Source organism: Brachyistius frenatus, unplaced genomic scaffold (assembly GCF_029030835.1).
Source record: "Brachyistius frenatus isolate BFR_SWC_R1_liver_20210118 unplaced genomic scaffold, ASM2903083v1 Contig_41, whole genome shotgun sequence".
NCBI lineage: Eukaryota > Metazoa > Chordata > Actinopteri > Embiotocidae > Brachyistius > Brachyistius frenatus.
The window spans coordinates 3,309,991-3,323,009 of NW_027210640.1; the positions used below are offsets into that span (position 1 = coordinate 3,309,991).

Genomic DNA, 13,019 nt, shown 5'->3' on the forward strand with positions numbered 1-13,019 from the left:
ACGTCGTTGGGAGTTGGAGAGGTGGGGAGCAACGATTGTCTTGCTGTGGGCAAGACATCTTCAAAGGGCTGTGATCGGGCGCATTGTCATGTTGGGATAAAGTGCCGTCGCGCCACTGTTTAGGTCATTTGCGGCTAATATTTTCCCTCAGATGACTCACATCACAGTAGAAGCGTTGACAGTCTGACCCTCGGGGATGAATTCACAACCCAGTGAATGTCACTGTGAAACCCACCTAGTTGTGTGCCTGACCTGATGCGGCTTTTCCAGTTTAGGACAACAACCTTCCGCCCCAGGGAAACACAAATGTCACTCAAAACACCTCTCCAGGCTCATCGCTTTACTGCCGCAGATTTTCTGAAGCATTTTCAAGAGTCTCTGCTGCTAATTTCCAGAGTTTGAAACAAAACTTGATTTGCGCCCTCCGGTGTAATGTCCAGGGTGAAATCGCAGATGTGTCTGGACCAGTGCTGACAAAAATGTGTGTAACTCGAGTGCTGATTTCAATCAAGTGACAAAATTTGTAACACTACCTCATTAGGGTAATACCTTCCTCCAGCTCCGTGCACTTCACGATGCCGCGCATCGCTCACACGTAACAAGGAGCAGTCTCGCAACTTATTGATATGTTATTGACACCCTCATATTTATGTCCCACATTGTGTCAAATGAGGTGAAGACAAACTGTGGAAAGAATGATCCCCTGCTAAAAATGACATCCAAATTGAAATGATAAAACATTGTATCAAATAAGATTTATTTTCCAAAATAAAATTACATCCGTCATGACTTACATGTTTTCTTCGTTTTTCACTGTAACAGCATTTGAGATGTTTTAATCCCATCAAAACAGAAACATGTATAGGTAAATAAAACCTTAAAAAAAAAAAAAACCAATAAACATAACTGTTAGAAAAGTGTTACAATGACACTCGTATCAAACTATTAAACAAAGCCTAACATAGAGTTGAACAATTTGTCAACTGCATTCTCAGACCGTCAGATTATTTTATTAGCGGAGAATTTATTAGGGGATAAATCCTCCTTTATCTTCGTTCGGATTGATTCGAGCGGTTGGTTTGGGGGAGGAGAGAAGAGCGTAGGATGTGTGACCCACCTGACCCAAACAGAGGAAACACAATGCCAGAGTTTCGCAGGCAGAGAGGTGAAAAAGGTCCACCTGAGAAACAGAATCAAACACACGTTTAACAACAATTTCATATTTACTATTACTATTCTGTGAAATAGTACAAGGTTACCACGTCCACCATCAACAGTTACAGACTCATGAATAAATAACGTGACCTTGATACTGCGGTTGAAAAATCCGTTGTAAATTACCGGACATAACTCCCTCACTGACCTTCATTACGCAATTCTCAGGTCACAGCAGAATCTCTCTTATGCTACTAAGAACAAACACCCTGTTGGTCTTTTTTGCTACATGTCTCTCTTTACTGTCACCATAAAACAAGAGGAAATGCCCAAAAATTCAACCACCGAAGGTCAGCAAAGGCCAGAATCTCATCTGATGTTAATTTACTCAAGATATTTCCATAATTTTAAATCAATGAGCCTGGAAATTGTTTTCTTCACTTGTTATTTCATATTCTGCAGTGTTTTCTCTGAGGAGCAGCTCAACAACATGCTGAGTATTGGCCCTTTTGTATGAAACAAATCTGCTTCGCTGTCAAACTCGGCTGCAGACGCATCAAGAGAGATACAAGATCATCTTGACAAGGCACAAGTGCAGACTTTGCAATTGTAAGTGATGATATTGGGTTTTTTTTGTTTTGTTTTTTTTTGGGGGGGGGGGGGGTCAAGGTTTTGCAATGTCAGCTTTTTGGGGGGAAGTCAGCAAACAAGTCTCAGGGTATGCTGGGAAACAAAAGACAGGTGAGAAAAAAAAAAAAAGTATGCGGGGAAAGAATTTGCTACGAACTACAGGGAATACCGTCAGGAAGTTGTAAAATTGTGCAGTCTGGATGTAGTTGCACGTTTTCAGAACACAATAATAAATCCTCTAATCTGTCATGTTCCCGTTTCTTATCTTGTGTTTTTATCTGCGCGCAGTGTCGTGTATGCTACAGCGGAGATAAATCTGCCTTAATCCACTCTGCTTTGCTTTCTTCACTAATACGGTGCAAGTGGAATGGTGGTGGAGCAGCAGTGTATCGATGTCGGGACAAACGCAGTGGAAGCAGCTCGTTGGGTCAAATAGCTCTGGTAACAGATCTAATTGAATCTGTGTCAGGTTCTCACTGCAGGTACATCCACCACTGCAAGCAGCAGGCTGGAAATCAATACGCCCTCTCTGCATCCATGGACACACTCTAATTTCATTGAAGGCTTTCCTCTGTGTGTATGGTAGAGAGACAGAGACGGACACAGAGCGAATGAGTGTACATGGTCAGGTTAATGAAGGTCATTGTATAATCCTATTAGAAAATTAGTGTGTGTGTGTGTGTGTGTGTGTGTGTGTGTGTGTGTGTGTGTGTGTGTGTGTGTGTGTGTGTGTGTGTGTGTGTGTGTGTGTGTGTGTGTGCAGGAGTAGACAAGGCTTTGTGTGTGCATTACATCTTTTGTTCTGTAATGTTTGCTTTCTACAATGAAAAGAACGTGTTAACTACTCTTCTCGAAGGTAAAAGATGTGGTTTATATTATAACGTGTAAAATTTTTTTTTTAAAAAGCACAGCTGATTCTGGGTACTTTAATTCAAACAAATAAAAGACTAAAAACAACACGGCTCAAGTTGTTGCCCACAGCTAACTGACTGCATTATTCTACCCGTTTACACCCCTTCCAAAACCTGGAGCATGATTATCCCTCAAATAAGTGTCGCGCAAGGAATAATAGGAGTGACAAGGTTGAAATCTCCTGGTTTACTGGATTCCACAAAAAAAAAATCTAGTGCCATACAAGGTGTAGTGCAAGATTATAAAAATGTTATCCGTCAACAACAAATTCATATGGGAAAATAACTTTTGCGAAATTGGCATGACCCTGAATCAAACTCTATCTACAAACTCTACAAATGAAGGCAAAGTATATGTCTATATGAATCTGCTGCTGTTACTCTTAACATTTCAGCAGACTGGAGTTTGTCTTTTTCTCTATGTGCATATCATGTTCTTATTTTTTTTTTTTTTTTTTTTTAAATAATAAATCGCTATGTGTGTATCTGTACCCTGCATGATGTCCTGCCGTTGGCCCCAGTCGGGATTGTAGAGACTCAGCATCCTCTGGATTAAAGAGTCAGACTTGACCAGTGAAGGAGGGGTGACCTTGGGCCGGTCCACTTCTGGTGGTGTCGAAAAGCAGCGGCTTGAATCAGCGCTGGATGGAGTGAGTGGAGGAGACCTGGTCACTGTCTGAGGACAGAATCAAGTTTCTTTGTTGGACAAAAAACACATACGACACAAATTTTGCTTCCATAAAACTAAATACAAAAGAAGTGCTCCCACTTGAAGGTCGGCTTCACAGAGAGCTGGGGTTGCTTTGATCTGGATGAGATCTGGCGGAGCGAGAAGGCTGCAGGTTGGGCTTGTGGTGCTGGTAGGAGGCGTTTCGTTGGTCAAGGCCGGGCCCAGTTCACTGCAGCTGAGGGTTTGGTCATTTGGCAGAGCGCTCAATGGGTTAGCCTCATCACCCTGAACATAACATAGAAGGAAACTAGTTTTTATTCATTTGTTACCGTCTATCTTTTATATAAATTAGGTCAAACTAAGCAATCCAAAACACGACAGGTCAGTTAGGTTTTACAGGTACCTTTAGATACATATGATTTATCCCTAATGCTGTATGATCAAGATATTATGGATCCTATTGATTTTAGCTCGGCTTATAATGCCATCATTCCACAGAAGCTAATGGAGAAGCTCTCCCTTGGCCAAAAACACCTCCTTTTACAAGTGGATTTTGAATTTTCTGTCAGGAAGACCACGGACAGTCCGGGTTGGCAGCGCCAGCAAGACATCACGCATCATCACACTGAGCACGGGGGGCCCCTCAGGGCTGCCAGCTTCGTCCGCTGCTCATCACTCGGCTCACCTATGACTGTACTGCCAAATACAGCACAAACCAGTTCATTAAATTTGCTGATGATACCACAGCATTGGGACTCATCAGTAAGGACAATGAAACGGCCTACAGAGCAGAGGTGAAACAGCTGGAAGGTTGGTGCAAAGACAACAACCTATCTTGAACAACCTACCAGAAGGATCATGTATAAACTCATCAGAGTGAGACTCAGCCCAGTTAACACTGACAATCAGCTTTTGCTGATATACAGACAGCAGATGATGAACCACAAAAAAACAAAACGTGATGAAGCGCCATACATACCTCGATGTGGGGGATGTCTTCAATGTCTTTGATTAACTCCAATTCAGGCATTTGTTCCTCTTCAAACTGGGACACCAAGAAAAAGACAATTTTATTACATAATTTTGTTTCCAACTTTACTTCATGCAAATAAATTAAACGAAATTTAAAAAAAAAAAATCTAGATTGTGTTTTATGTCGCCTGTCGTGTATGTTCAGTTTTAACAACCCACCACTCATTAACAAAGAGACAAAGAGAGACAATCTTGTAATTCAATATCCATTAAACAGCCCACTGATTGGCTGCCATCTTATTTACTGTCTGGCAACAAGCTGTGACCTTCCAACAGTACGACTATACATTAAGCAGCATTGGACGGCAACTCCCCCTTCAGCGAGATGGCGCGTGTGCGTGTGTGTGTGTGTGTGTGTGTGTGTGTGTGCGCGCGCGTGCTGCAGTGGGCCTGTCTGCATTGACAGTATGGCTGGTAAGATAAGAGCTATGGACATTGGAGAATAAAAGCTTTACAGCAACATTAAAAGACCGGGTAAGAGACATGAGACAAAGAGAGTGCACTCATATACAGAAAACAATGGAGACAAAGCTCCAAATCCACCACAAACATCCAGATAACCCAATACTGACACTAACGTATTGTTTGGCTTAATGATTTTTACATCGAACAGCAGCATTTGCTTCCTAAGAGCTGTGTGTCGACTGGTAGAACAGCTTTTGAAAACCCCAGCACCGAACACCGCGGGGTTGCATCCGATAATTTCTGTATCAGTCAACACTGTCTTTTAAGGCCACCGCCACAGCTGTAACTTTTCGAACAAAACCGTGACCTCTTAGTGGGTTTGGGCTACCTTCAGTGTGGACTGCTCAGGAGTGTCTGCTGGTTTGGGGGACGAAATCATCTCCTGTTCCACCTCTGGCAGGTCAACCATTCCCTCCCCCATGTAGAGACTCACTGGCGTGACCTGGGTACACAACTGAGGGAAAAGTACCAATGAGTTAACTCCCGACCGAGCTTGAATTCAAAATAATAATGATACATGTAACTAATATAATTACCACTCTGGATTATGCAGTACGGTGATATAGGACACTGAAAAAATTGTTGCCCATATAAATGGTCCAGCTTTAACATTTACACATTTTATTTACACCTGCCAGCTCATCAAAAACTTTTTTTTTTATTTTTTTATTTTTTTATCAAGGTACAAATATAATGAGTATCTTAGTGTGTGGCTCACTGCTGCAGGCTGACCCGTGGCCTTGGCTCAGCAAATGGTCCAGCTTTAACATTTACACATTTTATTTACACCTGCCAGCTCATCAAAAACTTTTTTTTTATTATTTTTTTGTTTTTTTATCAAGGTACAAATATAATGAGTATCTTAGTGTGTGGCTCACTGCTGCAGGGCTGCAGGCTGACCCGTGGCCTTGGCTCAGCAGGGCAGTGTGGATATACATGTCTTTCTCAGTGCGTGTGTCACACAGGTAGATTTGCAGCACATCTCCGGCGTAACAATCCAGCGCTCCCACCAGGGTGTGATCAGAGCACAGTTGCTGGAAAGAAGCTGTGGCCTCAGCAGTCCAGATACCCTGTAAGAGACCAACCACAAGTGTCCTATTCTTAAAACTAAATGGTAACAGCAGTTAGCAGCAGCTGGACAGTTTTCACAAGCTATCTACACAATAGACTAGACTAAAGTTTTATGCTTTGGTCAGTGAAAATGAGCTGATTTTATGATTAACCTCACATAAAGGTTTTGTCTCACATAACTCCATTTTAAGCTGCAAGCTCATTCATTGTTTTACTCTGGTCTCTTCCACAGGAGAAATTTTAGGCCCATCGAGTTTGCTCTCAAAGATCACAGGAAGGAATATTTCTCAACAAGTTGCTAAAGAGATGTGATGTGTGCTCGGAAAATCCCACTGATGAGGTCATACATCGCAGGATGAATGCATGCAGAAACATGTCATTAAACACTGTGTAGAGCACTACAGAACAGCTGGATGTAGCTGACACTGTGGCATTGAGAAGAAGTTGGTGTGGTTATTTTTAAGAAGGCTCACATTGTCAGAAAACAGAATATTTTCTTTGATAAACTAAAGACTCACGGTTGTGGGTTTAATTCCAGTGAGTGTTGATGGAACCGCTTGTGCTGGAAGACCTGAATAACTGGATCTGTGAAACAGAGAGATGAATGGAGGGCAGCAGGACACACATACCCATCAGCTCTGTCATCGCACTTGTATTGTTTTACTGCTTAAATGTTTGACAGGTACTTACTTGAGGAACTTGAGGTTGGCCCTCTTCACCACTGCAAAATCACCAAAGTCAACGTAGAACACCTGAACCTGCGCGGGGCTGATAACCTGGTGGATCACCACCCGGTAGAACCACATTCCTTGGGGTGACACGCAGCAGACCTGACCCCGTCGGACAAATTGCTCGGGAAGGCGGTAGCGCTCTGACACCTCAGGACTGGTGTAACATCGTCTAAAGGACAAAGGAAGAGGAAAAGGATGATACAAAAACAAAACAGAGAGAGAAGATGTCATGGTTCGTAGAGTAGCAGGCATGATGGATTGGTAAATATAGAAGGACATAATACAGTTGGCACAACAGAAACAAAAAGTGTTTGGACAACAAACTAAGCTGCTGCTACTAACACGTGCACCACCTCAGATCTAACATCATGTCCTCCATCGCTCGGGCCTCCTCACTCTCGCTGAAGCGGAGGTAGAAATGTCCAGGCGACTCCACATGTTCCACCAAGACTTCCACCAGCTCTCGAGCTCTGTGGCGCGTCGGTGGTTTAAGTCGCTGACTCCGAAGGGCGTCCGGGGGGACAATAGGGCTGCAGTGCACCTGAATGGTCGGGTACATCCCAGCCATCTACAGGCAAGACAAATAAAATGCAATACACTCAGCATTTAGTATTAATCTGTAGCACTTTTACCTAGTGCGAGATGTCAGTGTTGTCCAACTTGTACATAGATAAAAATCTATATTTTACTGTGGGTACTGAGACCACGTGAGACTCTGATCACTCTCTCTCTGAAAGATTGTCTTTGGAATTGAGTATGGTGACACAATATGATGAAAAGATGTTGCCGAACCATTTCATTGGTCGTGGAAATGTTACTCGTCTCCAGCTTCTCCTTCTGGTCCTCTCCTGGGGTATCACCATCGTCGTCGTCTCCTTCCAGTTTACCCTCCCAAGGAGAACATCCACCGCTGAAGTAGTAGCTCCTTCTCGACTTCCCACCATCATTCCAACTCTCAATCTCTTTTGAGCCGAGAAAATAAAGAAAAATGAATTTCCTGCGTAGATGAAAGACTACTGTTACTTGAACATATGCCCACACACACCTGATTCTGTGTTGTCACTGTCCTGCATGTACATGATAATGCAGTGCTGTCCGTTGTCACCTTCTGTTGGCTTTAGGTGGAATATGTCACTCATGGCACCAACCAGTTCTGTGACACTGACAAAGCCGCTCTCAAGCAGAGGCAAGTCCTCTCCAAAAAACCTCTAAGGGGCAAAAAAAGCGCCACATGCGAGATTCCCAACAAGATCCATCATCCATCTTTCGTGACTATCTGAGCTCTACAGTTTTAGCCTGAAACTGATCGTCTTCCAGATAGCCAAGAGGGGCAGGCAGAGTAACTGTAAATTAGTGACTTAATGGCTACTTTCTAGATCCGCAATGTACATCGAAAAACAAAACAAGAACAGAGAAGCCAATAATTTAAACTTCACTGGTTCTGAAAATCCTGGATCAAGTTCCTCTGATGAATGAGGTTTTTGGCTCCCAGTCACATGACTACCTTGTTTAAAATTCATATATGAGCAAAATGTACAGGACAACTTCTTTTATTTACCTTGTATTCAGCAGGCAGATCATGAACTGATATTCCACCAGTCGTCTGAGCTACGACCTGCAGAGGGTTGTTCACATGCAAAGGGTTTCATTACAAGACCAAAATAAGTAGTTTAAATAGTGTAGGACTGATGTGATTGCCTCGCCAACATATATATTCATTATTGTCATCATTGTAAAATTGTAATAATAATTTTTTTTTTTAAAGCACTCATTCTGTTGCACCTCTCTGTGCCAGTCAGACAACAACCATATCATATTTTACAGCAGTGCTGCATTTCTTTAGCTGTTGCTGACATCCATCACTGTGATTGACAGGTGTTTGAGAGCAAGGAGACCAGTGAGGTGATGGGCTGAGAGTAAATGTATTGAATCGCCGCACCTTTTGACTACTTCACTTCACCCAGCCCCGTTGCACTTTGTGCTGCTACATATACATTAACCAAAATGTACGTCCATTTGGAGACACCCCCACAAGATGAGCGCCAATTGCTGACTGCCTTGTGTTTGTTGTTGTGCTTGCATTACCAAAACAGAGCCCTAAGACATATGCTTATAAACCGGTGTGGAATCTGACCTTTTGCAGTTTGTCCTTCAGCTCCTGACTAATGGTGCCAGCAACTCCATTTTCCAGGATTTGCTGGCGCAACTCCTCCTCCAGCTGATTTGGAATTTAAGTGCAAAGAAAAAAGATAACTGGACTTAAAGCAGACGACCTTTTTCCTCGCAGCTGACATAATTCTGTGAGGTGAAACTATTTGTTGTATTTTTGCAGTCCTATGTCGTAACGAATGTTGACCAATTACTTTCTGAAGGTTTGACAAAACAAGAGTCTAAAAGTTAAACCACAATTTCACCAATGTTCTTTTGCTTCTAATATTTATTATAGATACTAGTTTTCTGTAAGCTGTCATCTGACAAATTTGTTTATGTGTCCAGTTTATACAATAAGACCTGAAGATAATGGATTATTGAAAACATGTTCCTATATGTTCTCATGTCTTGTATTAAGCAGCTGTGTTCATTGGCAGATACCAAGTTTGCTTTTAAATGAAAACAAACCTTGAAGACACGTTTTTGAAAGAGCTGACCCTCTTGGCAGTCCACTGAATTAGCTTTTGGGTTCTCCTCAACCATCCCTGGATTGCTACTGACGGTTGTTGGCTCATAAGGGACAGGGTCAAAGGTAGCGTCAGTGGACCGCTGGTTCGGAGGACTCTGCTTGATTGGAACTTTAGCTGGAGAGCACAAGATAACAAGTTTCCGGACACCGATGCATTTACCGCCTACATAAATCCGTCTCCTTAATAACACACCTGAGGGGTTTGTTGGCATCTGAATTAGAACGTGTGGCCGTGTGGAGGCCCGCCGTTCAGGTCTGGGTTTTACTGCTCCGGTCCTCAATGGCGAGCTGACCGGTGTCAGCAGCTGCTTGGGCATCTTGTGTTCCCTCAGCCTCAGAACTGAGCCTAGCCTGCTTTGCTGGATGACGATGAGGTCCGCCACCGCCTCCAGCATCTCTCCAGTGGAGCAGAAGCCATAGTTGTGGGAACGCAGCGGGTAGCCGAAGCAGCGGGAGAAACAGGTCTCAAGGTCAGACAACCTAATTGGACCCTGGGAGATGTGTCGCATCATTACTCCAAATGACAGCATCACGTGATTTGTTCGAAAAAAAAAAAAAAAAAAAATACAACCAGAACAAATTTAGAAACACTAGTCATGCATCAACTTCTCTTATTCAGGGGGTTTGCTTGAAAACTGCAAAGCATTATGAAGATAAAAAAAAAAAACAATACTCACAATAATCTCAGCTCTCATTTCGTTGATAGTTATCCCATTTCAGTAATCAGGGTAAGCTTATACAGAGTAAACTTCAAAAACTAAAAAAAAACAACTTCTGGCTTAAAAAGCTCCGCTTACTATGGATAATACCTACAACGCATCTTAGTGAGAAACAATATATAATGACATAAGAACTTTGACAGGATGTCTTGGAAGTCATACCTGGGAGAGCAGGACACGAAGCTGTGCTCTCAGCTGGGCAGGGAGGGATGGAGGAGCGCAGCCTCTTCTCGGGAGGACCACAGGCGGATGCACATGGCTACTGTAGCAGGGCGAGGCGTGGTTCCCGCTTCCCTTTTTGACCTTCTTAGACACGCGCTGCTTGGCCACCAGCTCCTCAATGTTTCGGGTGGACTCGTCACCAACAGCTGCGACGAAGATACAAGAGGTGAAAGCATGAAATATCCAGACGTGTTCACGTGTTTGAAGGAATGAGAAATTTGGACCCCGCCTATTTTAAACATGAAAAAAAAAAAAAAGACTCTACCTTTTAAGAGCAAGCTACCATCTGCCTGGCGGTGAACAGACACCACGTCGGACATCTCCTTCACCATATCCATGATGTTTTTGAAGCCTAGGGTTTTCAGGGGCATCGGATGCCCCAACATGGTGACATAGTCTCCCCTGAGCTTATCAGGGTCCAGCCCCAACTTAGATGAAATGAGCAAAGAGCGAACATCCCTCTTCAGCTTTGCCAACACATCTTCCTGGTTCATCTTGCCTGCTTATGTCTGGAGAACACAGCAAGAGGACAAATGGAAGAAATCCATTTTTATATTTTAATTTGATTTTGTGTTTAATTTTATGCATTCGATCCGTTCTTATGCTTTTAATCTGTTCTCATACGTCTCGTTATTTTTTCTATATTTTTTTTTTTAAAATCTTCTTTTATATCTATTTTTTTTTCTTTATGTGGAAACACTGCATGTAATGCTCTTGCTGTAAAGAACTTTGAGCTGCATTTCTTGTATGAAATAAAAGTTTATTATTATCATTCAAACATACCAGCACCAGGTGGCACTGTGAGGGCCAGATGTGTGTGTGTGTGTGGTGTGTGTGTGGGTGTGTGTGTGGGTGTGGGTGGGGGCGGCATGTTTGCGTGGGACACGTAGACCAACGCAAAGAGGTAGTCGACCCAATTCACCACGCAAGGTTACAGGTTAGGCCCGTAGCATGAGGAGGACTCGTGTCTTTAAATAACAACGTAAGCAACATAAACAGGAGGAGGCACCGCCGTGGTTGGCTGCCGTAACCAAAGGCTCGTAACTGGTTAAAAGTAGCACAAGTTCCGTTTGAGTAAAAAGTCAAGCTGATTAACAAAACAAAAGTTTTCCTCGGTGGACGAAGCGTTACGTTACCGAAAGCGCCCCGGTATCTTTACGCCATCGTACCGCGGTGTCCGGGCCCGGTCTCCGCGTCACCTCGGCTCTCCTCCACACCTGTCGCCAGCAGACCTCCGAACACGTTGTTGGACGGCAGCACGAATGTGAATAACTTTAAAAAAAATTTAAAAAAAAAATACAACAACAACAACAAAAAGGACCCTTGTCAACGTGCAACTCGTGTTCGGAAAAACCTTTCATCAGATCAAGTTTACATCAAAGCACAACGCCGGTTCAGTTAGTTTGCAGCCAAGTTAAGTTTAAAATTTTAAAACGAATAAAAACTTCGCCAACCTTCGTTTCTGCGGCAGCACAACGGACTCGGACCGTCCGTTGCAGAAGCACGTGACCCGCTCTAAAAAAAAAAAAAAAAAAAAAAAAGACCGCACGGTGATTTCGACAACCACTTCTACATTTGACTTGGTGTTGGACTCAGGCTCCTGCTAGTACAAAGCCAATATGTGTCAGCCCCCAGTCCTGCGTGTTCTTTAATGAGGCAATAGCAGAAGATGTCAGGCTTCAAGATATTTATTTAACAGCACCAGAATAATCAGTTTACAGAGCTCTGGGGTCCAGACTATGCTTCCCTGACCTCAACAGAGTATGTGTCAGTTCTCTGATCTCCTGACTTTCCCTCACCCAGTCTTCTTATAGTCCAGACACCAAAAAGTCATGTGTATTGATGTGTCCTTTGTTGGTTGGTGGAGGTGGTGGTTGTCTTCCTTCACCCCCTGGAGTCCCTGGAGTCTGTTCCTGTTAATGCCTCAAAGAACCACAGTATGCGACCCCACAGGTTGCAGACCCCCTCCTGTGACCTTTTGGTTTTCTCATTCACAAACACAGCCTTTTGTCTACACCTTTATTCACAACCACACCCAGTTGTCTACACCTTCATTCACAACCACAGCCTTTCATCTACCCCTTAGGATTAATAGTTGATAATACGACCTATATATAAGTAATATGATATGGCATATATATATGTTGTATTATTGTAAACATAACCTAGCACAGAATCGCACACTTGTTGGTGTACCTTGACCTTTTTCTTGAACACTGGCATGTATGTCCTCTCCATATCAGGTTAACTTAATGATCTCAAATGAAATGCGTTTCCTAGGAGGCACCAGGTGAGGGGTCACCTGTTCTGGTCAGCATGCTTTTCTCTGTTAGTCTACAACACATAACATTACATACATTTTTCTGTCTGAACATCTTATTTATTGTTTCTCCTCCCTGAAATGTCCCTGAAACACATTACAGGAAGATGTTTAATATCACTGCAGACCCCCGTGAAAACATGTATATCTAGTATCTACTAAGAACGTCTGCAGCAACTCCACTAAAATAAAGCCTTCCAAAAATGCAGTTGTTTACAGAGAATAATAATAACGCGGAACAATAATTCCTTGAAGAACAATGGGGCTTTCGCACCAATCGGCGCTCGGGCCCTAAAAAAAAAATGACTGAACATGGTTAAACTGTGAACATGTTTCCCTTCAGCTTCAGGTGGGGTACCGAAAGAATATTCAGTTTAATTAAGGACACATTAGGGAGGATGCTGTGCGTCTCT

At 43.0% G+C, this 13,019-nt stretch overlaps 1 protein-coding gene across 1 annotated transcript; it reads right to left on the reverse strand.

Annotated features, from left to right (window-relative positions):
- Positions 1 to 740: 740 nt before the first annotated feature.
- Positions 741 to 10,788, reverse strand: tdrd5 (tudor domain containing 5). Its single transcript, XM_069702226.1, has 17 exons — positions 10,552 to 10,788; positions 10,227 to 10,432; positions 9,539 to 9,836; positions 9,285 to 9,460; positions 8,800 to 8,883; positions 8,224 to 8,280; positions 7,711 to 7,873; positions 7,458 to 7,627; positions 7,019 to 7,233; positions 6,625 to 6,834; positions 6,453 to 6,519; positions 5,742 to 5,933; positions 5,192 to 5,317; positions 4,346 to 4,411; positions 3,466 to 3,651; positions 3,189 to 3,372; positions 741 to 1,180 (listed from the first exon to the last, which is right to left on the reverse strand). The coding sequence occupies exons 1-17, from the start codon at positions 10,778 to 10,780 to the stop codon at positions 1,047 to 1,049; spliced, it is 2,763 nt and encodes a 920-aa protein (XP_069558327.1). The 5' UTR covers positions 10,781 to 10,788; the 3' UTR covers positions 741 to 1,046.
- Between the last annotated feature and the right edge of the window lie 2,231 nt (positions 10,789 to 13,019).

Bases quoted from the DNA above. Each gene is read 5' to 3' on its own strand.
- tdrd5 (XM_069702226.1), bottom strand. From the start codon at position 10,780: ATGAACCAGGAAGATGTGTTGGCAAAGCTGAAGAGGGATGTTCGCTCT. The intron at 7,628-7,710 runs GTGTGTGTGGGC...TCGGCTCAAAAG, and splicing joins CAGTGACAACACAGAATCAG to AGATTGAGAGTTGGAATGAT. The intron at 3,373-3,465 runs GTGGGAGCACTT...TTCTGTCCTCAG, and splicing joins TCTGTGAAGCCGACCTTCAA to ACAGTGACCAGGTCTCCTCC.